The 27,656-nt window shown below is 48.0% G+C and overlaps 2 protein-coding genes across 2 annotated transcripts; one reads left to right on the top strand and one right to left on the bottom strand.

The window, feature by feature from the left end:
• The first annotated feature begins 647 nt into the window (after positions 1-647).
• LOC133265384 (adrenodoxin-like) lies at positions 648-7,733 on the top strand. Its single transcript, XM_061445853.1, has 4 exons — positions 648-893; positions 5,677-5,801; positions 6,589-6,718; positions 6,973-7,733. The coding sequence occupies exons 1-4, from the start codon at positions 715-717 to the stop codon at positions 7,091-7,093; spliced, it is 555 nt and encodes a 184-aa protein (XP_061301837.1). The 5' UTR covers positions 648-714; the 3' UTR covers positions 7,094-7,733.
• A 3,153-nt stretch (positions 7,734-10,886) lies between these two features.
• Positions 10,887-27,376, bottom strand: LOC133265376 (rho GTPase-activating protein 20-like). The gene is made up of 14 exons (XM_061445838.1): positions 27,246-27,376; positions 25,005-25,175; positions 24,293-24,442; positions 22,712-22,753; positions 21,878-21,962; positions 20,926-21,003; positions 20,339-20,405; positions 19,424-19,612; positions 18,798-18,973; positions 18,108-18,269; positions 17,046-17,155; positions 15,917-16,106; positions 15,166-15,280; positions 10,887-14,617 (listed from the first exon to the last, which is right to left on the bottom strand). The coding sequence occupies exons 1-14, from the start codon at positions 27,323-27,325 to the stop codon at positions 12,882-12,884; spliced, it is 3,351 nt and encodes a 1,116-aa protein (XP_061301822.1). The 5' UTR covers positions 27,326-27,376; the 3' UTR covers positions 10,887-12,881.
• Between the last annotated feature and the right edge of the window lie 280 nt (positions 27,377-27,656).

Genomic DNA, 27,656 nt, shown 5'->3' with positions numbered 1-27,656 from the left:
CAGAAGTCTCACTAGCATGGAGCACGAGTGTGAAATGAGATTTATCTGTGCCTTTATGGCACTTTTCAGCAGAGAATTCAGCAAATGAGCAAAGCGTGGCTGCTTCTCAGCACCATCCTGCAAAGGAAGTGAATATTCCTGTTTTAGAGCTGGGAGCCTGTAGTGTTGGGGAAGGCAACAATGTGGATGAACAGCACCTATGTCATGAGCAGAATCTGTAAGTCTCACTCTCACCCTGTTGCTGTAGTACTGGCATCTCCCTCTGTTCCTGAGGCAGCAGCCATCATTGCTCCTGCCTGTCTGCTCTTCCAGCCCTCTGCTTTCAGCCCCTTGTACGATTAGACATTGCACTGACCACTGCTCCTGATGTTGGATTTAGGTCTAGTCCCTAAAAGGGAAGCCTGTAAAACCAAGCAAGGAGAGCGTTGCATGGGGACTGGTCTGTGGGGATGAGGCTCGTGTTGCCATGCTTCACCCAGTTCCCATGCCCTGATGGGCTGGACTGCTGCAAGATCCAAACACGGTCCTGATGTCCATCCTGCCCTCCTCCTTCCCCTCTCTCCTCCCTCCCTCCACCCCCAAGGAGGCTGTCCTAGTTGGTCCCCCCCCCATTCCTTTCTCTCTGCTCCCTTCCCAGTGTACTTATAACTCTCAATCTAGCTGGCCTTGTAACAAACGACAGCCTAGGAGGCACGGAACAGGACCCCCAGCAGCATGATAGCTCCAGGTATCTCAGCACTCATGCGCCCCTTGCTAAGTGGACTGAATGTGAGCAAGATCCGCTTTATTCATCTCTGTGGGGTGACTGAGCAGCATCGCACACCGCCTAAGCAGGGCTCGGAAAGAGGCTTCAGCTCCATGCAGAAGCTCCAGGATGCCCCTGGGGATTCGAGGTGAGTAAAATGCTGAACCCTGGCTCACTGCATGTGGAAGGGCCTTTCCAGGAGGGACACACGCTTACCTCTGCCTTGCCCCACAAAAGGAGGGAGAGGGCCATGTGAAAGAAGCCCTGCAGGAGGTGGTGGTGGATGAAGATGCTGATGGGAGGAAGGTGATGCAGGGAACTGGTCTATGAGAGGTGCTTTTCCCTGCCTCTGGAGCTGTGGAGGCCACAGCTAGTGACCTGGATCCAGAGCGTGAAGATGACGACGTGGCACAAGAGTCTGTTAAGCAGCCTTTGAGGGACTGAGATGGTGTGCAAGGTGTCACAGGTGGCAGCTGGGTCAGAAGCCCTGATGTATTCCTGCTGTATGGAAGCTGGGATGGCCACTGGGTTGGTTGCCTTGGGAATTGCAAATTCTGGGATTTAAACTGGAAATCTAAGTGGAAATAAAGTGGAAATCGATCAGAAGCTTTTTAGAAATGCCTCTACATGCTAGGGTGGAGGAATCCCAGCTGGTCATCTGAAAGAACAGGCTTTGGCCTGTTTAGGGGCCTGGGTGCCAGAGTCCCTTGGGAAGCAGTCCTGGAGGAAAAGGAGTCTAGGTGGGCTGGGCATTCCTCAGCAAGGAAGGCTTAATGATGCAGGAGCAGCCGTCCCCCCGTGTTGGAAGGACAGGGCTGATGAGAGGCTGCCTGGCACAGTGCTCATCTGTATTCCTACAGCAGGATCTACTGCCAGTGTTTCCTCTCTGTTCCTTAGGGATAATTTGGAAGGAGATTGCATTTCTCTGAGCAAATAGAAGGAGTTTGTGCACCTCCTAGATTGGTGCGGTCTGGCTCAGACTGTAATCTGCTCGACATTGAGAAAAAGACCCATCCAACGTCACAAAAAGTAAACCATTCTGCTATCTGACCTTAGAGCAAAGTTATGCTGATAACCCTGCTTGATGGGATTTATGAAGGCTCATTATCAGTGGGTTTTCTTTCCAATTGGTTTGTTCCTTCTGAAGTTATCTCTGGCCAAACTTGCAGGCATCTCGTTGTTTTGTATGGCCTTGGAAATACAAATCCCTTGCTTTTAGGGAAGAACACCAAAAGGGAAAGGACCCACCTTCTTGGAACCCCTTCACCTCTTCCCTGTGTCACAGAAAGTCTGGGATTTAGTTATTTTTAATGGAATAATCAACTGGCAGATGCTGAACTGGTAGGGCTGAGCTTGTCGCATCTGGTGAGATCTTTCCAAAGCTCTGACGTGCGTCCTCCGGCAGTAACGTCATTGTAGAACAGGGCGGTCTAAATGCTGCAAAATAACTATGCAATTTGGGTTGTTTTCTTAACAAAATGTGAAATTAATTTTTTTTTCATAGCTTCAAAACCAACGGCAAACAAATGCAAAAGTAAATAGAAAGTAAAGGCTACAGCTTTTCTTTCCAGGCCCTCCTGAAGCGTTGGGTACCCAAAGCTGGTGGCCTCCAGAGGAGGCTTAAGCCTGGGACTGATCTGTGGGATATGAAGACACCAGCACCAGCAAGTGGTGCTGTGAGGGATGACTGAACTGAACAGTGAACACAGGGAGTAATCAGGCTGGGTTTATGCCCCCAACAGAGGCATCTATACGAAGAACACAGACAAACAGCTTAAATTTCCTCTACAGCCAGCAAAGAGAGGGAAGCTGCTTACAGGTGCTTTCTGTGCTGTGGTCAGGAGTGGTTGCCATCATCTTCTCGAGAGCAGGGATGAATTGTTGTACCCAGGCTTGTCCAGCATCATGCAGGGGGTCTGTGACAAGAGCATCTGTACTTCCTTGTATCTGACTGGGTGACCTGCGTGCTGCCCCTGGCTGCAGCTCAGCTGTCTCAGGGCCCATTTAGCTGACAGCAACAGTTCAAGCAGGGCTGTGTCCAGGAGGAACTGCAGGGATCTGAATTCCTGCATTTGTAGGAGACTGCTATGGAGTTCTCCTGCGACTGATGTGGGCTGAAGGTGCCTCAAAAGACAACACAGATGAAGCTTTTTGTCAATAAACACGCGTGTAGCATTGGCAATTGCTGGATCCAGTACTGTCTGCTTGCAGGCAGCCAGCTTGCGTTATCCTCTTGAAGAATGTAGTGAGCTACAGCTTTAAGTGGAGTCCTATGATTTTTGTGTAACAAATTATTTCACCCATAAGTGTAAAGCCAGCATTGCTTTAGGAATGGAAATAGGAATAGGAAACCTGCCTATTGGCCGTAAAATGAACTATATGGGTGTAATCCATCGAAATATAGATGGGGTTGGGGTTTCTTTTTGCTTGACATTTGAGAACAAGTCTTTAAACTACTTGTTTACAGTGAAACGTCTGGGGATGCCTCTGTGAAGGAGACTGAAATGTCTTAAAGATGTTCTTTGGCTGTTTGCTGTGGGAGAAAAGGGGATCTCTGACTGCAATGTGACCTTTCCACTCTGCATGTGGGAAATCTCCCCTCCGCAGCATGGTCCTGGTGCAAACTGCACAGCTGTTTTCCTAACCAGGGGACCCTGTTGTGGACTAATGGCCCAGGCATTGTTTTCTGTTGGAGCTTTCTGAAAAACAGGAAGCTGGGCTCCCCAGATGAAGGTACAGCGGCCCCTGTGTTCTGCTCCTGCTGCCTGAGTCGAGACCCAAACCAAAGGAGCAGAGAAGGCACAAAATGCTGTTTCGTCTCTCTTCTCCGCTTCCAAGTTTTAATGGAATGTGGGGATTGACTTTCCAAAACAGAGAGAATTGGTTGGGATTTTCTGCACCCGAAGTCTTGCTGATGATGTCTATGTGACAACGTTTTAAGAAACGGCATCCTTAATCGTTTTGAGACGTACAGCAATGATTTGTCAGCAGGTAAATGGGATTAGCTCTAGATGGTGGTTGTGGTTTACGTGAAGCTGAATGAACAAGACCTGCAAACTGGAAAGAGGAGAATTTCTTTCCCCTTTGCCATTCCAATTCCACAGGAATTCTTTCCTGTCTCCTATACATCCCCTGTACTCCACCTCTGCCTCTTGAAAGAGCAAAGGAAAGTGTTTAAACTTGATCCTCCTATATTTCTGTGCCTGATGTTAAAAGGAAACCAGCAGAGATTTCCAGATGCTTCATTTTCATCTGCCACAGAGCAGAGAGGGGTGAGCAGACACAATAAGTCCTTCCAGCTGCTGGTGTTGCTGTCGCAGGGGCAATTCCCATTTAACCAGTTCCTCCTCCCAGCCTGTGACTTTCCAAGAGGATGGCTAGCACTGAGGAGCGCAGGTGTTTTCTCAGCTGGTAGGTTTGCTGTAACGTGTGACTCTGGGGCTGTGATAGCTTGTATGCAGTGTATATCGCAAATACATTGCAAGAAATCGGGAGATAATATTAGAAATGCTCAGAGCTCTGACACTTGCTGTTTGTTTCACTGGGCCCAGCTTCCAGGAGAAGTGTTACCAAGCTTTATAGCAAACAGCTCTTTTACTGGAAGAAGTTGGATGCTGCCTCACTCAGTCTTGTGTGAGTGAGATAAAACCAGGGGGTTGTGAGCACAGCCAGATCTCACTATGGAATTCACTCTGCCTTCAAGGTTGTGATTCTTTCTTCCTATGCCAGAAATGGCAGCAGCAAAGCCATGGGGCAGCACTGATATTGCTGGTGCTTGGGAGTTTATCAAAGCAGTGGGAGATAGAGGTGGGTCTTTCCAGAGATGTGGGAGAGTGTTGTGTGACAGGAGAGGGTGAACCCAGCTTCTGCCATTGGAGAATGAACTGTGCTTTGAGATGCTGGGCACTTGGAAAGTGCCACATTGAGAGGTACTGGGCAAAGCACTCACTGCCTCCAGGGTGCTGCCCTGTTTCAGCACAGGAGATGGGACCTCCAGCTTCTAAGTGACCATTTGGGGATGTGTGCTAAGAAAAAACACTCTTTGCTTATGTGCTCCCCCTGGCAGATAGAACAGATTGTCTCAGAATGTTCTGTCTTGGTGGCAAATCCCTGACACCTCTGGTCAGGGTGGCAGCCTTCTACACACTAGTGGGGAAAGCCTGGTTTGCAGGAGGTGAAGTGGATGCTGTTTCCCTCTTTTTGTAGATGATATATCTACAAGTCAGCACTCAGGAATGCTGGTGACCTTGCTCTTGGCTCTTCACGAGGTGTAATCTTGCAGGCTGTCAGAATAACTAGCAGTTTCTCCTAAGCAAGGATCACAGCAGATCAGAGGAGGTTACTCAGCACAGTCACTCTGTAAGCTGGAGCTGAGCATGTCTCATCACAACAAGGCGCCCTGTGATTGAGTTCAGGGAAGGAGCGGGTGCTTCATGAAAGAGCAAACAGCAGAAAAGCTACAGTCACCAGGTAATCCTCTTGGGAATAAAATGTGGATCAAAACAGCCCTTGCTGCATATAATTAGTAGCTGATCCTGAGCACTTTTCTTGTTACTACTTCACTCCACCCTGTATTGCCACCTCAGGCCCAGGACGTTCAAATGCTTTGCCTGCCTATAAACGCTCCCTCCACCAGCCAGCCCAAGCAGAGGCATTGGATGCAGACCATCTGCACTTGTTAATGTACAGCTCAACATTTATCCTGAGGGACGTTTGATAAAGTGGGGAATAATTTGGCTTGGCTCAGGTTTGCCTGCCTTTGAGAACTGATAGTGTGAATCTGTTCTGAGATGCACAGTGTAAGCCTCCTAGGAAGTGCTTGTGCACATTTCCTTCCAAGTACCATGTCTCTAGTGCTCAGCCAGCAGACCTCAGCAGTGGGCATATAGCAAAAGGTGGGCTCCTCTGATTCTTGCAAACTTGTCTTGTAGCTCTTCAGACCAGGTGACGGTGCATTTTATAAACCGGGATGGAGAGCGACTCACGGCCACAGCCAAAGAAGGGCAGAGTTTGCTGGAAGTGGTGGTCAATCAAAACCTGGCCATTGACGGATTTGGTAAGTGTTGCACAAGTGTATGTGCTCCTAGGACTGATGTGTCTGCTGTGACCAGTGGGTACCTGGGAACAGCGCAGCTGTACACATGTCACTGTCACTGGTGAGACAGTGAAGCAAGCTTATCTCCCAGCAGCTGCTCACTGAGCTGGTGGTGTGATTTCCACGATGTCACCACTGGGATTCCAGCAGTGTCAATGCCTTTGGCTGATTCATAGAATCACAGAATGGTTTGGGTTGGAAAGGACCTTAAGATCATCCAGTTCCAACTCCCTGCCATGGACAGGGACACCTCACACTAAACCAGGGCACCCAAGGCTCTGTCCAACCTGGTCTTGAACACCGCCAGGGATGGAGCATTCACATCTTCCCTGGGCAACCCATTCCAGTGCCTCACCACCCTCACAGTAAAGAACTTCTTCCTTATATCCAATCTGAACTTCCCCTGTTTAAGTTTGAACCCGTTACCCCTTGTCCTGTCACTACAGTCCCTAATGAAGAGTCCCTCCCCAGCATCCCTATAGGCCCCTTCAGATACTGGAAGGCTGCTCTGAGGTCTCCAGGCTGAACAGCCCCAACTTTCTCAGCCTATAGATGTGAAAACTGATCGTGATCGTCACAGAGGAAAAGCAGGTGGAAACCTGCATCCATCCAAGGACTGCCTTTTCTGGGATCTCCTTTGACACGCTCCAGATCTGTTAAAGGACCTTTTCCCACGCTGTTTCTGAAGATCATCACTCATCAGCTAGTTTTGTACTGATTTGCTGTCATTCCCCCGTTTCTCCCCCAGGTGCATGTGAAGGGACATTAGCCTGCTCCACTTGTCACCTCATCTTTGAGAAGGACACCTTCCAAAAGCTGGATGCCATCTCGGATGAAGAGCTGGACATGCTGGACTTGGCGTATGGGCTCACAGAGACGTAAGCCTCCCTGCTGATCGCAGTACATTCCCAAGCCTCTGAGGCAGATTCCCAGCACCTGGCACCTCTTTCCAAGGGGTCAGGACTTATTCTGTATTAGTGTCGTGCCTCTAGAACTGCTTTCTCTAGGGGCATAAGACCTTTAACAGGAGCTTGAGTGAAAACCCAGCCTGGTCCAGACATCCCAATGTGGGTGGGGAATTTCTTCTTTCCCTATGGGAACAGATGAGCCTCACTTCATGTTTTCTTCTCAGATCTCGGCTTGGCTGCCAGGTGTGCGTTAAGAAGTCGATGGATGGTCTGACAGTGCGGGTCCCCATGGATGTATCAGACATGAGGAGGCAGCTGGAGGTTGGAAAGCAAAGCAAACAGTAACTGGAAACGGCTCCTGCACAACTTCCATCCTCATTTTAGGTGTGCCAGGGTACTTTGCTTTTGACTAACGCTGTTGCTTTTTGTGGCTGGCTTGCAGTGGACCGTAGAGGTCTGATTCAGTGTAAATACCCATTTGGCAAATCTCTCCTTTAAACAAAGCTTAATTCTAGTGCCTTTGGTACATGTTTTAAGTGTCCTGCTGAATACAACTGGACTAAAGCACAACGGCTCTACGTTTTCCCTGGGAGGGTGGCAGTGAACATCTGCGCTGTATGTGACTCACCCTCTCCTTTGAAATTTAAGGAATTCTGCAATTCTAAGTAACTGCTGGGAATTTTGCAAGGCTTGGCTCTTTAACTGTAGAGCAGAATTTTCCCAGTTTGGGAAGCTTAAGAAGAGGTAGCTGTTCCGAATGCAAGCCAGTGCGCCGATTGGCTTGATACAGGCAAAAGGAACTTTGTTAGGAAGAACATATTGATAACCATTTGAATGCTGACATTTCCTGTTAGAGGGAACCACTTCCAATAAATTCAAGATGTTAAATGAATTATGTGCCATGATCTGCTACTTTCTCCTAATATTGTGTTTTTCCATTGCTGTGTTACCACATATATCAAATAAAATTCTAATAATTGGACTTTTAGACCCATGTAGATGCACTTCTCTGGTAACATGAGCCTGGCTGGAACAATGTGAGTTTGATGGAAATTGAAGTATAATATCCTGCTGCCCCAGTTAAATGGACTGGATTTTTCCCTCATGTTTGAATGAATATGTCAAACTTGCCTTACAAATGTTGTAAAAGAGGGGGAGAGAAGGGTTTCAGATGTACACGTCCTTCTTAGATTTGGAATAAAAGCCAAAAACTCATGGTGCAAAGCGACTGGAAGGGACCTTTTAAAGGCCAGGATTATTACAAGTGCATTAATGGTTTTGTCTGGGGCCACCTTTAGGTCTGCCTCTTCCCTTTACCCACTGGGTTACTACGTTGGGTTTACAGCCTGGGATCCACATGGAAAAGAACATCACCTCCCAGCTCCGGTTTGTTTAGGTGCCAGCAGCAAGTGGTGAGTGGAGGCGACACGAGGTGGAGCTCTCGGAGCGCCCGCTTGCGCGCAAGAGGAGCAGAGCGGGGGGATGCTGAGCCTCCCTCCCTTCCTCCCTTCCTTCCTCCTTCCCTTCCTCCCTTCTTTCCTCCCTTCCTTCCTCTAGAAGCTCTTGATTGGCACTTGTTGTAAGCCAGCGCAAGGCCAAACCAACAAGGTAGCCCTCGGAAGCCTGTTTCTCGCAAACCTCCTCTCCTCCAGCTTGCCCCAGGTTTGTTATAATAAAGCAACGAGAATGGAAATGGATTAAAAGAAAGCAGTAAAGGCACCACCACCTTCAGTGCCACTTTGCGTCTGAGCCTGATGCTGCCACTCTCTTGCAAAGCAGAGGTGACATGGAGCTTTGCAGTCCTGCTCCTCAGCCCCTCCTGTGTGTGTTTGAAGCTGGGCACAGGATGCTGCTGAAAGATGTCAGTTCTCTACACGCAGGTGCATTGCCACATGGAATCGTCGAATCAGCTAGGTAGGAAAAGACCTTTAAGATCATCAAATCTTGCCTTTATCCCAGGACTGCCAAGATAAGATCCATCACTAAACCCTAGCACTGTGGGCCTCGCTTTGCATGCTGGTGGGATGGCAAGCTGCCTGCTTGAAAGAGCTGAGTGTTACGTTCCTCTTCAGAGTGTGGATGAGCTTTGAGGAAAAAGTTTCCAGGGCAAGCTGTCTGGATACGTAGGTAGCCAAAATAGCCCACACTACTCTTTGGCAAGGTTACCTGCCCTTCAAAGGTGCCATGGGGTAGCAGAAGGGAGTCTGTACCTGCAAACGACGGGGTAGAGTATGTCTTGGGAGACCGGCTTTCCTGACTCTGTTGGGACGACAGAAATAGGACTGAGACAGTGGAAACAAACTACAGCTGCCCTGGGCACTTCCATCGTGGTTTCCATCAGCCTGCAGCATAAGGGAACAAATCACACATGCCAAGCAGAAATGAGAAGAGGCTGAACTGAATGAGTCATTGTCTCTTCAAGGCAAATGAATTGGACTTGTCTGGCCTTGATCTGTACTGGGAGCAGGTCATGAAGGCTCCTCACTTCCCGGATGGCAAACTCACAACACGTCTTCCCGAGTGACTATCTAGCAGGGCACTGGGCAGGACATTCAGTATTTGAGAGACAACTTGAACTAAATCTCTGCTTTTGATCTGAAAAAGGGCAGAGAGAGAATGGATATCTATTTGTGTCTGAAGGCTGTATATTAAGGGCAAATTTGGCCTCTCTGGGGCAGAAAGCCAACTGTCTGTATTTGGTACTTCTTATTATGAGCAAACTGGGTGCTGTGGGACTGCTTGGTGCCTCCCAAACACACCGCTGCATCTCCGGGAGCGACACATCCCACTTGGAGTTTTGAGAAAGGGATTTAAGTGGTAGCATCACATGAGACACCTGCACTGGTGGGAGCACTGACAGCACATCTACGAGCTGCTGTGAGAGTGTGGAGTGAATCACAGCCCCGGGTGGCCTGGTGACCCACTGCTGGGTGTCTCCTGCCAGAGACTGACAACAAAGCAGGGGGCTCTTGCCAGAATTAAGTCAGATTTTTTTGGTGGTGGTGGTGGGTAATTTATACTTTTTATACTATTATACTATCGTTATACTATTTATACTTTTTATACTATTATTTATACTAAAATTGTGGCCTTGAGTTTCCTGGGGCTAAAAGCAGCAGTTTGGCATGATTGTTCAGCAGAAGCCAGGAGCTCCAGGACCTTTTTGTCTTTATGGCACAGTCCCAGGGGGCTGTGGCCAGGATTAGGGGGATTTGGAGGTGGGACTTTACATTAAGGCATTCACCTGTTCCTCGGTTACTGTATGGTGGCACAGCTCATAGGTATCCCAGCCTATCCCTAGGAAATCTATTACTGATTTGCTTTTGATGGCCTGGAAGAAAGTGTGGAACGTATCTGCTGACTTGGTGGGTGTAGGATTGGGTGCCAAAATGCGGGGAGCATCATTGCCTGGGATCGTGGAAAAGGAGTGCTGCAGAATTCCAACTCGGGCCTGGAGGCAGCAGGTAAGTGGGGTCTCCATGCCCTTGCAGAGGGGAAGTCTCCCTGTCTTGTGTAGCACCCTGCCTCTGCCGTGCATCACGTGCTCCAATGGGACCAGTGGTTCGTGCTACCTTTCCTGAGGAGTTTTGGTGGGTTTTGTTTTGCTTTAAATGAAGAAAATTTATTAATAGAGAGCGGGGTTAGAGCAGCTGCCCAGGGAAATGCGCCCTTATTAGGCAGCCCAGGATGAGGAGAGGAAAAAATGTGCCTTTTGCCCCGCCTCTCCCAGACTTTCTATAAACCGATCTCTTCAACTTGCTCATAATTCTTCTGGGTGACGCAAATCCTGAGCTCTTCCTCTGCATTTGCTCCAGGTCTTCCTCGTCTGAGCTGAGACCAGCGCAGCTCCTGAGTCAGTTTACAATCCATTAGCACGTTCAGAACACAGAATCATCTCTCTGCCAAGCGCAGGCACTTTTCTAATAGTCAATGCAGTTTCACCTCCCCAGAAAGACACAAATAAGAGTGGTGCCTGAGCCGACCTGCTGGCAGAAGGCTCAGCACGGCCAGGCTCTCGGATCTAGGGTCCGAAGCACGTGGCTCAACAGCACAGTTGGTGTTTTGCAAACGCCACCACTCAAGCGCAGAAAAGAGGGAAGTAAGAGCAAGGGAACAAGAGGCGATCGCTGCACCCCAATGACAAACAAACACGTGTGTCTTTTATTGGAATAGTTACAACTGTAGCTCTGGAAGACAAAGACTGTGAATGCCACGTCAGTGTTCATGTGTGCGGGGAATCACGGTGGGGGGGGTGTTGTATTACAACTATATACACCTTTCATCATACAAAGGTCACCAAGGTGGTTTGGGACAGAGAGTGCCGAATCTGACAGTTAAACACCCTGCATGGAGTTAATCAAACTATACACCTCGGAATGGTGGGCTCTGGGCTTCCCCCTCTCTCCCCTGTCCCAGCATTTGGCCACAGGCACTTGACAGATGAGCGGTGGCATCCGATACCTACTAGATCATTTCGCAGAGCTGGCTTCCCCCTCTGTGCAAGGACTGAACCACGGCAGGTGTCAAGCAACTCTAGATACAGCTATTTGCAGACACTCCGCAACTTGCAGGGGGCACTTACTCCGCAAAGGCGACCTTTCGATCGTTAGGATTCATGTATTTCTCTTGTCCTTCACCCATTCACTGTAAATTGAGTAAAAGGAGCAACTCTGAGAGAAACCACTTAAAAACTCTCACATAACTTTCAAATGAAATAGCCTGAACCTTTTAACCTCTGAGACTTTTCCCAACGTTTTCTTAATGCCTGTCAAACTAACGTGATGCTCTCAGCTTCTGTGTACCGCTCAGCTGGCAGCATCACAACCCTCTCAGCGAGTCCCATTATGACTGTGGAACTTCTGAGCACTGCTTTGAGTGGAATCACGGGGGTGCTCCAAGAGTCCACTGGCTGCATTTCTTTAGTAGTGCAGTACCAGAAGCCTGCTTAGCACATCCCTGCCTGGCACTTCTCCAAACTTAATTCTCCTGGAACAACTGAGCCATGTGCTAAGCTGAGTGGGAATTCAATGCTTCTCTGAGACAGCATCAGCGCTGTTGAAGCCTGGACCATCTCAGCTTATGGACTGACAACTTTCTGGCCAGATGAGGCTTTGCTTCAGCATCCACTCGACAGCATTCTTGACAACTTCCACAACTCCTCTGACCTCGTGCTAGAACCAAATACCGCTTAAGTCCCTCTCAGCATGACTAGGAATTTGATTAGTTGCCCCATCCATACTGCCTCTGGAAAGGGCTTTTTGACATGCTACCATCATTTACAGAAATATAATGTCACCTTTTACTAGGGGTAAAAGGCCCAACATTCCAGGTGTCCCAGAGGACACCAAAAAACACAAACGTCATAGCTCTGCCAAAATGACAGTGCTAAAATCCTTTACAGTAACTGTGGCTCTGTCAAATACTAGCTTTAGGGGAGGTTTGAGAGAATCAATGCAAAATGAATTGGGAAAGGAAAAGCAATCTTGGGGTTAAAATATTACATATGCCATCTGTCAGTGAAAGCTGGGCTTTGGGCTCCATCCATTTGGTGCCTCAAACAGTAACGGAGGCACACTGTGAGCTAGACCACCAGGGGCCAAATGATGAGCAGAGAGAAGCTGCAGTGATTTCTGGGATGGAGGTGAAGGGTCTTCCGTTGGGTGAGTGGTGATGAAAAGTGAATAGTGGAGGATTTTGTGCAAGCATAAGGATTTTTAACTAGTTCTGCTGGAGTATGAGCTGTCCCAGTTCTCCAGTCAGCCGCACGCATCAGCAGCTGACTGGAGAAAATAAAGCAGAGTTTCTCCTTTCCCACTTTACAAAGGAAGGGAGTCAGCCCCTGTACATGTCAGCTAATTCATGGACAGGGAGAGTCTGATGGCATTCAGCCCCCAAGACACCCAGCCAGTGATGCCTCTTCTGTAGAAAAAGGGCGTAAATCAAAAATCAAGAACACCCCCCCCCCAATCCCAGCTAAAATGAATGTTAAACCCCAGCATTACGTACACATTAGTGTCACTTTACACTTACTGCCCCATGCAGCCTGCTAGATTCTTCACACCCCCATCATATCTTACACATTATTTTCTGCTGCACATACACAAAAAATACACTCAGTTCTCCCACATCCATCCTAGACAAAGGTCTCTTCTGCAAACGCCACTGTATCACGCTCCTCTGCGCCCACCTCTGCCAGTGGCTGGCTCCTGAGCCACTCCACCCTGCTCCGAAGGAGTTCATTCTCCACTGCTTCTGCCTCCGCTGCGGGACAGGTCTTGGTTTCGTCGTGCTTGAAGTACTCCCTGATGGTGTTTCGAATGGAGGTGGGGAGGATGATACGGATGGTGTGGCTGAACGTGTTGAAGCCCTTGCTCTGGGTCGGCGCCTGCGCCATTTCCTCTGGCTTACTCTCCAGCTCCTCAGGAGTGGAGGCACTCTGGGGGCTCTCTTTGTGCTCTGCCTGTGGGGACGGGGTCACTGGTCCATGGTGGTAGCGCCTGGAGATGGACTGCAGGACAAGAGGGGTGTTCTGCCCATAGAAAACGGTCTGGGGGATATGGACTTTAACAGTCTGCAAGCTTTTGGACAGGCTTTGCTCACTGCTGCTGCTGGGCGAGTCGCTGCTGCTGGTGTTTGCCAGGGATCCCTCCTCTTCCTCTTCCACTGGAGACCCACAAGGACTTCCTTTATTTGGGGCCACGTAAAAGGTTATCTTGGTGCGCTTCAGGCTTTCCTGGCTTGGAGGGCAGGCATCAACGCTTTTGACTTCTATGTTCTTCACTGCCTTCTCCCTGTGCTGCCGGTGGCTGCTCTGCGGGCACTTCTCGCCGGCCGGGCTGGCAGCTGGGAGCTCAGGGGTTTGTTCAAACTCTTTGGTACAACCCTGGCTCCTGAGCCCGGGGCCAGGGCCCCCTCCACAACTCAGCTGTCTCTCCTCTTCTTCCCAGTCAATGTCAGTTAATGGGCTTCCCACAGCAGCTCTGCTGACGGGAGGAAAACCTTTCTTCTCTCCAAAGCAATGATTGCTCTCTGCAGCCTTGGGTTCATACTCATGGAAACTGTCCAGATCACATGGATGTAAAGGCACAGGAGACCTGAGGGACTTGTGCCACTCTTTCGGGGACCTCTGGGCAATCCTGGGGGACACAGCATGGAGCCTGGCAGACGTACCGAACATGAATGGTAGGGATGAGACGTCTGTGGGACTAATGGCTGATGACTCTGAGCAGTAGGAGAAAGCACTGTCTAAGGAGCTGAGCGAGGAGGCAGACGGGGAGGTGGTAGTGGAGGACAGGCTGGAGAAGCTGGACCTGTTGGACAGGCTGGATTTCTGAAAGCTGAGCTTCTTCACCGTAGAGCTGGTCCGAGGTGACTGCCACAAGTTCTGCCTGGCCTTATTAACCCCAGCGCTTAGGCCTTCATCAATCAACTTTTGGCTCTCTACCTGCAGCTGCTTGAGCCTGTGGATGTAGTCTGTATGGCTGTGCATGATGGTGGCATCACAGCTGGACTGGCGGGCCACCGGCTCATGGCTCTGAGCAGGGAGCTGGGAGCTGAGGCAGACGCTGGGCTCCGATGAGCACCGGTCCCTGGCCGGGCTGAGTGAGCGTATCGAGCCGATGGAGCAGAAGGAGCCATCCTCTTCCAGGAGGTCATAGCTGTCTGCACTGGCGTTCTTCCGGGCTTTGCTTTGGTAGCAGGCTGTGATCTCACTGAACAAGTCCCAGTCCTCCGGATCCTCATCGAGTAACAAGCTGCTGGATGGCTCAAAAATGGCATCTGCTTCAGGTACCAGGTGATGCTTCGGTCCTTCTGGGTCGCAAGCAGAAAATTCCAGCTCATCAGAGGAATCGTCATGCTGAGCCAAGCCTGTGCCCAGGGCAGAGAACACAAATTAATTTGTGGCTTGTGTCTCCTAACCTTACAACCAAGGCAGGGAAATACACTCATGGAAAAGCAAAGTTGATCCGCTGTTTGCACAGGGACCAGAGCAGGACTGGGAATGATATCAAAAATGTTGGCTTGATGACCTGAGCTTTCACCACTGGCCTGTATTCATGGAGACAAATCAGCCTGTTTCCATTCAACCATTTGGTCTAGCTTCACAAAACTAATCTGGAAGAAAAGATTGCTGGGACATGGCATTGCTAAGGCTACACTAAATTCTTGTGATGGCTGGAATAGGTTGAACAGCATCCAAAGAGAAAGGCAACCAGGGACATTTCAAGAGATGCACCTCAGCCCTCTGCTTTGCCCTCTCTTCCTGCCTATGCCTTACAAAGGGAAAACCAAACTCAACTGTTTTCCAATGCTTTTCCTTGGAAGAGACACGAAGGGAAAGCAAACTCTTTAGCATGAGGAGTTTAACTGCTAGAAGACTTTAAATGTGTCTGGAAGACACAGTGCCAGCGACTTACCCAGAGATCCCTCTGAGGTTTTGGACTTTTTGTCTGGTCTTTGAAACAGGGAAGCAATGTCACCTCCAAAAATCTCTCCGGAGTTCTCAATCAGGAACTGCACTAACAAGGCCACCTGCCAAAGACATGAATTTACAGACTCAGTTTCATGAACATACAGCCAGCTGTATAAAGCAAGTCAAATCAGTCCTGGAATCTTCCTTTTCCTTCCACAAAGATGTAATTTCCTACAGAACCTTTTGCTCAAGAAGCTGTTAAGGACATGGCAATGTGTCTGTACAGACTACAGCTGGAACAAGAATGTGAGCTCTGTGAACTGGTACAGTGAGCCAGGTACAGTATGTTCTACAATTTTCCTCACTATTGATAACACCTCATAAGCTACAAGCAAGCATTCCTCCCCTGCTGCACCATCATATTCATTGCTTACTTTGTCTCTGCAAAATGGCTTTAAATACAGCTGAAGTGGCAGTATCTGTTGCTCCATCTTTTAGCTGCTGGACATGGTTTGCTTGACCATATAGAAGTTCATTTGCTAAAGCAACCGTGGCTTTCCTTTCCATCCTGGATAAACTGAGTGGTTAAATTCCCCTGCCAGCATGGCCACAACCGCACAAGGGAAAGGACAAAGTCTGGATGCCACTCAGCCAGCACTGTCACTAATCCTATGCCTTCCCTTAGTCTACAAAATGCAGTGCCCATAAAAAGCAGTAAAAGGGGAAGACAAGCATGAGGCCAAACAAAAGATTACCTTCTTTGTAGACCTGCTCTCCTCCTCAGGCCCAGTGGGACTTGGTAGCCACAGCATATTGGGTGCTATGCAAAGAGCCAGATTAAAGGCATTCATCTGATTCACGCCGGAATTCTGCTCAATATGATGGAGGACTCCAAAGAGGTGTCTGAGTAAAATGAGGTTGGCCTCTGGAAGCTGGTTGACTAGACTATTCAGGGAGTGGAAACAAAGGAAAACAATGCTGTTCACAAACATCTGCTCTTCAAGCATCAGGAGTAGTCCCAAACCTTTTGCCCCCTTCTGCCCTTTTGCAACCACTTTGAGACTTTCACATTGGATAATGAAGTAAGCCCTTGTCACTCCCCTCCACCAGCTTTTGTGGGAGCAACAACTTTACATCCATGTTGCCTACCCACTCTGCTCACAGAGCTGGAGGGACCAAGGGACTTGTGTCCAGAACATGTGGTAGAAGCCTGTAAGGCCCTAACAGAACAATGCTTGCCCAAAAGCAACACGTACAGCTCGAGGCCAGCAGCACATGGGACAAAGCCATTGCCTGTGTCTCACGCTATAGAGACAATGGAGGAAGGAGGCCCAGGCCAAACAGTAAGGTTCAAAAACTGAGCCGAGTCACCCACAGGAAGAGGTTTGATATACTGCATATCCTACAGGATGCTGATAGACGGTTCTTGCTCAGGGCAGCAGCTTCAAGGCAGTAAAGCCATTTTCAAGGTCCCAGTCACCACCTTGGTGGGGGTATTTCTTCTAATGGCCAATAAGATAATCAGCTTTGTTTTGTGCACGTAAGAAAAAAGTTACCATTGCTAAGGATCTAATTCCACTGACATTTGGCGTGCTCCTGGTGGCTGAATTACTGTGCCTGTTCAGTGTGCTGGTTCTGGTAACTTGAACTGGTAATCAGAAAAGAATTTTCTAATGACATTTTTGGGGGGGTCAGAAATGTTCACAATGTTCATAAAAGACTCTTGAAAGGAAAATGTTCTGACCATTGACACCAGCAATCAGAACAGCTCTACTGTGGCCTGGAGCATTGCCAAAGCGTCTCCCAGAAGATGAAGTCTATGCTTAGGGCTGTGTGCTCTCCCTTCTCCCACCTAAAGAAGCTTTTACAAAGGCTTTTACAAACCTTTTGATAGCTTCAATCTTATGTGCCCGATTTTCTGTGTCCACAGCTTCCATCCACAGTCCGTGCATGTCTGAGGATAGAACACTGTCAGGTATATTTCGGAGAAAATCCTGAATTAAATATATATATGCAGAGCAGTCTGGTCAGTTTTGAAATCCTTACTTTGTTTTCATGATGCATATAGTCATTGTTCATTAAGCACAAGATAAAACAAGGCATGACACAAATACATTTCTCCTCCCCTCCCCACTTCACCAAGCTGTCCTCCTCAGGGCTCTTCCACTGCAGCACTGCAGGACTGTGTTGCAGCCCTTGTGCCCTGTCCCTTCTCCAGGACAGGACTCATCCCTGTGGCTGTGCATAGTTCTGTTTGAAAGATTTCTCAGCTATGATTATTGCTGTTTTTTTTCCCCTCAGGTGACTATTTAACAACTTAACGTATGTCTTGCATTGGAAAGGGTCTGAACATCCTCCCAGTCGACTGGTTTTTGTATTAGGCCATCAAGAGCAAGAGACGGGCATGGTTTTTGATACTCTAGGTGCCTGAATTTTTCTGACCATATTTAATTGCAAAAGATAGGCTTTTTCTTACTAAAACTTAAATGGCATGAGTCCTCTCATATCTCCCTGCAGTCTCTTCTGTGTGTCCAGAAAGGACTGAGCGCACCTGTGCTGCCGCCAAAGGGTTTCCTGTTAGTGCAGCATCTGAATTGCTGACTCCAGACTCTGGCATGTTATTTGGCACTGTATAGATACCACGGTTGTCTTGGAGGTAGTTGTTACTATATCACCTGCTGAAGGCTGTTTTGTACAGAGAGGTGTAAAATGAAACACTGGCCTGAAGGCCACTGCATGTATCTGCATGTGAAAGCAAGCACCACTCAGTCAGACAGATACCTTTGAGCACATAGATAGTCCAAGCCATCAAATGAGAATGTCTCTTGCTGGGAAAATGCTTTCTATACCTTCCCCAAACTTTCCTACCCATAAAGACTCATGTTGCTTCCTTAAAGAAGGAAGTTTCTATTAGCCCAGACAGCTGAGTTACTTGGCCAAACATACCGTGATGACTGCTGCAGCCACAAAGACTGACTCTCCATCCACCTGGACATCATCTCCGGAGTTCAGCTTCTCTTTCAACTCCTTGCAAGTCTTGGCATTGGCAGAACGTCTGAAAATGCCCCTAGTAGAGGGACCTTCATGGTACAGCAGGAGCAGCATATCCTAAGAAAAAGCCCAATTGTACTTAAGAGCCTAACACTTTACCCTGTAGTTTGTGTATATGATATCTCACATAATTATAACAAGGCCTAGTCGGTACAGGAAGAGGACAGACACACAAGAGATTTGTCATGATTTAACCAGGGACAAGAGCTTGTCAGCTAAGTTGCCAGTACAGTTGATGTGGGTACGCTTATCCTGGGGCAAGTGTGAGTCCATTGGACTCTTTTAGTGAGTGAGGTCTAAGCTATGTAGCGTATGGACTATGGCATCGTCCACTGACATTGCCCCTTGGCAACTTGTGATGACCTGGTTGGAGACACTCACTGAAATGGGATGGACATCTTTGCACGAAGCAATATGGATTACACAGGAGAGGGATGCTTTTACTCTTGTAACTGAGCTAGATCTGCATCACAAGCAAATGATGGTCTTTGTCATCCAGCCCTCATAAATGCCACAAGTGGCTTTAAGTTCTAGGCTAAACACATAAAGTTTATGTCAGGACAACCAGTCCAGGGTGCTCCTTACCATGATTGGCTTGGGAAGGATCCCATCAGGACAGACAGAAGACAGAGAGAGGCCAAAGAGCTTCCGTGGGGTGGTAGGTGACTGCGAAGGAGGGCTGCCCGTGGGGGTGCTGGTGCTGCGGCGCAGGGCCCAGTCAATCAAGGACTTTTTCCTCTTGGTGTGTTTCTGCAGTGACTCTGAAAGCAAACACAGACCTCCATTACACATCTGTCTGTCCTTCTACTGGCCAGTGAGTGATCCACAGTGGGGCAGAGTTCCCAGCTGAGCAAGGGGACCATCACTTGTTTAATAACTACACTGTAAATGGGGACGGTCAGGTAATACACAGCAGTGAAAACACTTGTTCATCGCCCAGCCATCAGCAAAACTTCTCTTCAATCACTGTTCTTCAGTGAACTTTGCTGCCTGTGCAGTGTAAGAATGGCTTGCAATTGAAAGCTGATCTAGGACTGAAAGCCAATTCTGAATATTTTCACAAATTTAGCTGCTCTGCAATCTCTTCCTCTACGCATACATTCAGGTATGAGAATGACTCTGGGATATGTATACAAAGTTAGGAAGAGTTTGGCATTGCCATGGAATGCAGCTGTCTCTGCTGGGTTGCAATGCACTCCTGCAGCCCCTACCTCTCCTCAGCTGCATTGGAGCTTGGGGCTTGGGTTTCAGAACAAACTGACACTGTTTTTCCTTTGGGAGCTGATCAAGGAAGGAAGCTTCTGTCCCATCAGCCAGAAGGGTGTTGTTGTTGATTCCTTGTTGCTGGTCAGCAGAGTCCCGGATACAGCTCAATGCGATGCTGAAAGGATGCTCATGCCCTGTGGAGCAGAGAGGTGTATAAAGAGCAAGAAAAGATGCAGAGCTACGTGAAAACAGCTCTAAATCTGGGCAGGAGGATGCAACCACATCCAACGGCTCCTACTGCAGCTGGGCCTCTAAGCAGTGTTGTTCAAAACCTCCACCTGTGGCCTAAAGAGGACAGGGCACACCTATGCATACATGTGATCATTGATTTACAAGTAAGTTCATCCAGTTAAACCTGGCCAGCCACTCTTCATTAGCAGCTCTCCAGCACATCATGCAACAAAGCACATAAATTGGGTTTATGCTTTTATTAATAGGCTTATGGGCCCCACTGCACTAACAAAATACTCTAAGCATTGCTCTGTGTAGGAGTTGGCTTATTATAACAGTTTAGTATGCATTGGACGGATACAAAAACTAAGCATGTGTCATGATGAGTTGGAAAACATCAAAACCCACCCAAAAATAAATGTGAAGTCTAAAGAGTCCCAGAATAACAGTCTTATTATGAGAACATGGTCTTTGGAGCAAGATCTTGTTAATAAACCGACATGTATAAACTTCCTGGGAGAGCCTGGGGATTTATTTATTGGGTTATCACTGAAAACCTAACAACATAACACAGAGTTAATGCAGAGATTACTCATTCAGCATAACTAAGCACTATGTTATAAGGCAAAGCAGTCGGAGCAATGGCTGCACCCTCTGTCAGAGAAGCAAGCAGCAGTTTAAATGCTTACCAATGAGAGGGTAAGCAGGGTCATCTTTTCCTGAGATCACCCAGAGGTGGTGTTCACTTGTCCTGCCCTGGAGGTGGAGGAACAGAGAAGAGAAAAACATTAGGTAAAGAGGGCCAGGGTGAGAGTCCATGAGGTTGCACTCAGAAAGCAACACACAGCAACAAAGGGCTGAACAGACCAAGGAGCCAGATGTACACAGCTATCTGTTACACACTGTAATGGGCACGGCTGGAGCACTGCAATGGGCAAAGCTCATCTGATAACATCACTGCTTTGTTCAGTGTATCATTTCATTAATAAGCCTTTGACAAGCTTGACTCAATCCTAATGCTGGATTGCAAGCATGAAGTCCTCTGAAATCCAATGGACTTCCCTATACATGGTTTGAATTTAATGCAGGCGTATAAGCATGTCTGTGTTTTTGATACTTGGCACTCGCACAAACAGATTGCTTCATCTTGTAGTCCAGAGAGTATTAATGCCTGACTGGTTAGCTACAGCACATCCCCACATCTGCACTGTCCTGTCAACTGGATGTTGCCAGCTTCCTTAGCTAAGACCTGGCAGACTGTGCAACTGCCACTTACAGGGAGTCCAAGCTGTTCAAGGGTCTTCTTCATCACACCCTCTGCGGTTTCCACATTGGACACATTGACTGTGGTAGTCTAGAAAAGGAAACAAAGAAAACAGAGGAAGCTAATAAGAAGGGATGAAGTTTGGTTGTGGTTTCTTGTAGCTTGAAAGTTTGGGGGAAATGTCACTTGTCTGTTTATTGACTGTCTTTACTACATGTTCATGGTTGGAAGAGTTGTACTGGAGTCACTGTTAAGGGTGATGGCTACACATTGTGAAAACTGTTCTCCACTATTTCTTATATCATGGGTTTATTATACCATCCAAAGACTTAGTCGAGTAGAAATCACAGCATGAGGGTGGTGTTCAGATGCTGTATTTGATCACATCAGTATTTGACTGAGTGTAGTGCCACTGTCACTCCAAAAGGTGAACACGGCACCACGCTAATAAACCACAAGCATCAGGGTTGCCCTCTGAGGGAAGAGTACCCAGGAAGTAAATGGCACTGGCTTGAAGCCTAGAAATGTATGCTATTAATATGAAGAGACTGGGGCACATTCCAGTCTAAATTAATTCAGAACACACCAGCGACTCTTTCATGATCGATTTCCTCATCTTATTGCACTGAAAATAGGAATGGCTGGACACTCAACCACAGACTTAACCACAGTTACCAAGCGAAGCAGAAGGAAAAGAGTAAAAAAGCAGGAGGCCAAGAATAATCTTAAGAATTAAATGCTTTTGGTAAGGGTCTGGCTACCTCCTCATTTCCTAAGCCAAAACTGAAGCCAATTCCAGGGGGAAGGATGCAGCTGCCAGAGGCACACCCTCTAAAACCTTTTCATGGGACTTGAATTTCAAACAGAGGTGGCAGCAGCAGCCCCACAGCCCTGCCTTCCCACCCCTACCCCGCAGACCTCCATGTAGCGCTGGTCCAAAGAGCAGGTTCTTAGTTCTACTTACAGAAGAACAGCTGTCAGTATCCAGCACAAAGATCTGAAGCGATAGATTCTTCGGATATTCATTCTGTTTTACCTCATTGATATGCCTGGAAGTCAAAGAAAAGGGGAGGGAATATAACTTCCTAACCAAACTTGAGAAGGACCCTAAGAAGGATCCTAGAGATCCAAGGGACCTGCTCCTTGGCACTGTGATAAATACAGTTTAATTACAGCAGTAACAATAATGTACAATGCTCATAGTGTGGTCACATGCTCTTCATGGCTTATTTATTTGAGGTCCAAGACTAGTAAAACCCCACATGACAGCACTTTAATGCGGACAGATGTGTCTAGCACAACACCTTCCAGCATCCTTAAGACCATTACTATTCTCCACGAACCAAGAGGCTTCTTCCCCTCTCTGTATCCATGTAAACATTTCTGCCTGGAGATGTTAGTGGAAACAGCATATAAAAACCTAACATGAAAAAGAGATAACTGTGGCCTCCAGACGCCACCAAATACAATCTTGAATCAAAAAAAAAACCAACCCAACATTTGAAGTATCAGTAGCACTTGTGCCATTTCCATAGCAAAGTCAGCCTCCAGCTCCAAAGGAAAAAAGGTGCTCCATCAACGTTATCTTCTAGTGGGTTTCATCTTTTCTGGGCTGTTAACACCAATTTTGCTTTCAAGCAGGGCTTCTACATTCAGGTTTCAAAGGTGGACTTTTCGGACAGGAGCTAGACACCTCATGTACTGAAAATCAGAGGGCAACTTGACACCCAGCATGACAAATGTCTCTGGGGACTGTAGAGGAACCACCCAGGAGGAGGATGAAAGGAGGGTCACTTACCACAGTAATGCTGACAGCCATCGCTCCTTCACGTCAGCTGAGCTGAAGATAAAAAGGGAGGCAGATGATCAAACAAGTGCTGAGCGGGTAACAGCCTTTGGAAACTCTACCCAGTTTCATTTATATATAGCTGCAAGTCAAAGTTCCTTCCTGCACAGCCCTGGAACAAAAGCGCAGTCCTTTCCTGCCTCCGTCCTATTTTAACAAGTAACAAAAATAATAATAACAAAAAAATTCCAGGAACAACCTGGACTGCATTTCCTGCCCAGGCTGGTGAGTGTTGGGATAAGGGACAAATGTCTTTCTGTGATGCTGGAGTTAACTCATCTTGTAGGCCCTTATTATTTTTGCAGTGACCTTTAGTTGCTATTTTCTTTCTCCTATTATTTCCTTCCCAGTGTCTGCCATTCCTAGAAGCTTCTGCTGCCAACATGGGTTACCCAGGTCTCAGTGACGTGAAGGAAATGGAACTGCTGTTGAGTTGGGACTAAGATACAAATGGCAAGTTGCATGTCAAGAGGATGAATCCTAACTGGGAATGCATCACCCAGGAGAGTCCATCCTGACCCCTGTGAACGATGAGACAGCATGTATGAAACCATGGGACGGTTCCCATTTCTTTTTTCCACCAAGGCAGCTGCCCCACAGAAGGGAAAGCATCTAGTGGGGCACAACTTCCTATGGGTGCCAGCATCCCTGAGGATGGGGTGACCCTGAAGATCGCTGACCTCTCTGCTTTGCAGAAGAGAGTATGAAGTGGAGATGCCTGAGCCAGCTGAGCTCCCTGTGGGTACGCCAGCTCTAGATTCAGCTTAGCTATGCTCCAGGTAAGAAAAAACTCATCTGCTTTTTGGTGAGCCTTATTAGCTCAGGCACAGCACAGGGACAGCCTTTGAGATGGCACTTGGATACGAAGGGCCTGTTCTTTAGCCTGCTCCATGCTCCACTGCATTTCTAGTTTTGGGGTTAGCAAGGGCTAAGTGAGCTCTGGACTGTGCAGCTTGTGTGCAGACCCATCCTGAAGAACCTTCCTAGTTTTATAGTTAGTTTGTTGTGTGGGCTTGGAAGGCCCTGGCAGATAGCGCAGAAGGAAGGTTTGCCCATGGCACACAAGGAGAGGATAAAGGTTTTAATCCTGGCACAAGGCAATCCGGCATTTTCACTGACATAACTAACCTGTCCTTCGTAATGAAAATCTCTCAAACTAGGGCTAAGCTCCTACAGAAATGGCTGCTGGCAGGTGCTGAAACAACATGCTTGTAAGTTATGTGATGGGACAAGCTGGTTTGCTATGGCAGATTTGGTGGTGATGTTTCAGATGCTCTGCAGCAGGCTTAGCCATTCCTATAACAACACTTGCAAGACCCATTGGTCCTCTAAAAGGCTCCCAGGGACCAACCTGCAGGTACCTTTCTAAGATGACCGTCTCCCAGTGTCCAGGTCATTACCGCACTGTCTAATGGGGGTGGAAGTCCTCTACTCAATGGGGAGAAGGGTTGTAGTAGAGTTTAGGGCCCTGCAGCCTCCGTCATCATTTCACTTAACAGGCTGCAGAGGGAGGTCTGGTGTCTGATGAGGTACCTGAAGGTGACGACATAGTTGGTGATAGGCCAGCCGATGACAAACGAATTCTCAGGACCCATCTTTTTCTCTGTCACTTCGCTGAGGCAGGTACCGGTCCACACTTCACTCAGATGCACCTGCTTTTTCAGCTTCAGGCTGGAGGAGGACCTGCAAGGCAAACGATGGATATCTTAGGCCAGATCGTAACCTTTCAGTCAGGAGATGCAGTGACAGCAGCAAGCCTCCTCAGAACTGAATGTCGGGGCATGTGGAGGGAATACAAGAGATGCAAATGGATTTTGGGGTTGGTGGCTGCAGTGGGACAGCTTAGGGCAATGTGATTCACTGCAGCCACACGGAGGTAGATGGTGATTTAGGCTAATTGCTGTACATGCTAATAGCTGGAGTTACCTAGGCTCTTAATTTATGTGTGGCAGAAGTAGCCAGGCCAGGAATCAATTGTCTGCCCTTACTGCTCATGCCCTCATACTGTTTTTTCCAGAAGCCACATAAGGGAAAGGGCAAAACCAATCAGACAACCTTTTCCTTCAGGAAAATAAAGGGAAGCATTAATACCAGGAAGACTTTCCAGAGGGGGAAAGGGGAAGCGCCGCATTTTAGACCCACATTTGTAAAGAAGAGTTGTTTTGATGCCCGCTCCACAAATAGCTCAGAGCCTAACATTAACAGCGCATACTGGGGCAGAGGAGTAAGTGTGAATTCCTCTTACTTGGACTTGGCGATGACCAGCACATCACTGAACAAGATCAGATGTCTTTCTTGGGTCTGCAGGCCCACAGTTAGCTGTACGCGCTCATCCAGGACGAAAGTGGAGCCTGGGCTGCTGAACACCCCACTTGGCAGCCCATTGTCTGAATGGGAAGAGGGAAGGGTAGATTCCCTAAGGAAGGAAGAAAAATCATAAGACTTTGTCAGAAGCTTTTCTCATACAGGTTCATGATTGAAGACAGGTTTGGAAGAGCCTCATAGCCCCGTGCTTCTCCCAGCACTGCCTCTATATTGCTCTCCCTTCTGAACTGCATTTGCCTGCCTCTGCCCAATTAATTTTATCAGCCTCAGACAGATGGAAAACTGCCTAACTGCCCACACCAAACCTGGGGAGGCTGAGCTGCTGACGCATTCCTTTTTGAGTTATTTCTCACTCAGGTAAAACACTTCCCACACGCGCATGTGAGCTATGACTCACGGAAAACCCATGGCTCGTGGCACTGCTCAGCCTGCTGTGAGGAAGGGCTACCATCTCTGCACATGTTTTCCATCCATTCTGAACTGCTTGTCTGTGCTAGGGCTGCAGCACAGAGAAAACAAACTGCATGTACCCATCTAATTCCAGCCGTCTGATTGCCTGGCTGAAATCCAGCATCTTGTTTCTCCTAAGAAAGACAAAGGTGCTGACCACTTCCCCAAAACCACAGGGGTTTTTGCATGCTGACTGCAATCAATAAGTCATCATCGGTATTGAACCAGATCCTTTCTCTATGCTCTCCCCAGCTGGAATAGCTCTGCCAAATGCTAACCTCCCTGTTTGCCTCTCAGCACCCTCCTCTGAGCTGCTCCTGGCTCTGGTTGGCAGCGGCTAGCAGTACGACAGGTCCCATAGTTATTTCCTGCTTCTATCCTGGCTCTACAGGTGGGTTTGTGCTGAATGAACAAGAAACATTTCTTTGCTGAGCCTTGTTCAGAGCCAGTGTTTGTGTGCCCGACCCTACTGAATTAGTTAATCTCTAAGACATAGAAAACCCCTCACAACACAAATCGTCCTCTCTACACATAGACAAAGCCATGTATCTTGCTTTGGATGACACATGTGGAAGAGATACTTATCTTCCCTCCACCCCTCACAATACTCTAGCGTGAGGGCAGTCTCTACACATATGAAAAAACACATGAGCTTTAAGGGATAGTATTTTTGACATGGTTAGTCACAACTCAGCTTCCACTGCCCTTAACTGGGGAGTGATCCCATGATTTCATGGGAGTGAGTTTAAAGCTCGCCAGCGTCTGCTTTTTAAAGTCATCCCACAGCCACAGGAACACCCTCACTGCTGAAGGGAGAAAGTCCCTCTTCCCTCCTCACCTCTCCACAGCCACTAACAAGAGAATTCTTGGCTTATGCATCTGTTGCCTTTAAAAGCGAGAAGCTAAATCACCTTTAGACTTGGTATTAAGAGCTTTCCACGTGCGTCAATTGAGCAGTGGGAGCCACACCACCTCACAGTCTCAGCAGTGTGTTTCCTAAAGCTGGAGGGGTCACACAGCTCTGTAAGCACAACAGCAGGACAGCCAAAAAATCTCACCAATACTCTGGTGGCCTAAGCAGAGATGGCATTGTACCAGCTCCCTCCGTAGCAATCCGTCATGAGAAGTGTTTAAAGCCTCCCTCCCTCAGGAGGATATTCTCCAGCCAAATAAAGTCAAGAATTTGTTTCTCTTTGCTTCTTTTTTTTTAGTGCAATTTAGAAAGGGGTGGGGGTGATGACAAAGAAGCCCAATAACTTGGTCAGGAAACAACCAAGCGAAAACCACTCCTGCCCTTTATAATCCTATGAGGCTGACCTCACGGAGACAGGTCCGTGGGGATGATGCTCGTATTACCATGCTGCACCCAATTCCCATGCCCTGATGGGCTGCAATGCAGCAAGATGAATGTCTGGCATGTCTGTACCTGGCTCTACCTGCTGACTCTCCTGATGCTTTACACCTGCAGGAGCAAAGCATCAGTAGAGCACTGGATGGCTCCGGGGCGGCAGGCAAGAGAGGGAGCTTTTCACCACCCAAGTTGGTAAGTTAGGGAAAGCTGCTGTCATCCGACAGGGATGTGACTGTCCTGGAGGATGGCTGGTACTGATGCCTCTCCCACCAAACATCCTGAACTTATGCCACCCTACACAGCACAGGCAGGATGTCAGCAGAAAGGTGGAAAAAGGAGTCAGAAAGGTATTTCTTCTACCTGGAATGGCACTTTGACTTGCCAAGGGCTTTTGTAATGGCAGAAGGGGTAGATCGTCTTCTTTGGACTATGGGCTTCATCTTCTGCAAGACAAAAAGACATTCCAGTTAGCCTGGCCACCCTGGAAGCAGATCTGCTCACTGCACTCTACAAGGTCGCTTTTTATCTAGTTAACACTCATGAAACCTCAGCACTGAAAGCTGTGATCTGTGTTTTCAGACACCTCCCTCCCCTTCCTTACTATTAAAGCTCTTGTCAACTCTCACTTTTATGTGGGACACTTAAAACTTTCCTAACTTGAAATGCTTCCAGTTTTCACAGCCAAAGCTCAAAGTTATGACATGAAATTAGGCAGAGAAAAAAACCCCACAGGCCAGGAAAAACTTCCTTATACTCATGCCATGGGACAGT

Source organism: Pezoporus flaviventris, unplaced genomic scaffold (genome assembly GCF_033815535.1).
Source record: "Pezoporus flaviventris isolate CSIRO_AGI_PZ_B2104156 unplaced genomic scaffold, CSIRO_AGI_Pfla_v1 ptg000005l, whole genome shotgun sequence".
Taxonomy (NCBI): Eukaryota; Metazoa; Chordata; class Aves; order Psittaciformes; family Psittacidae; genus Pezoporus; species Pezoporus flaviventris.
The sequence above is the reverse complement of the archived record's forward strand: the minus strand, read 5'-3'. Positions and strand labels throughout refer to the sequence as shown.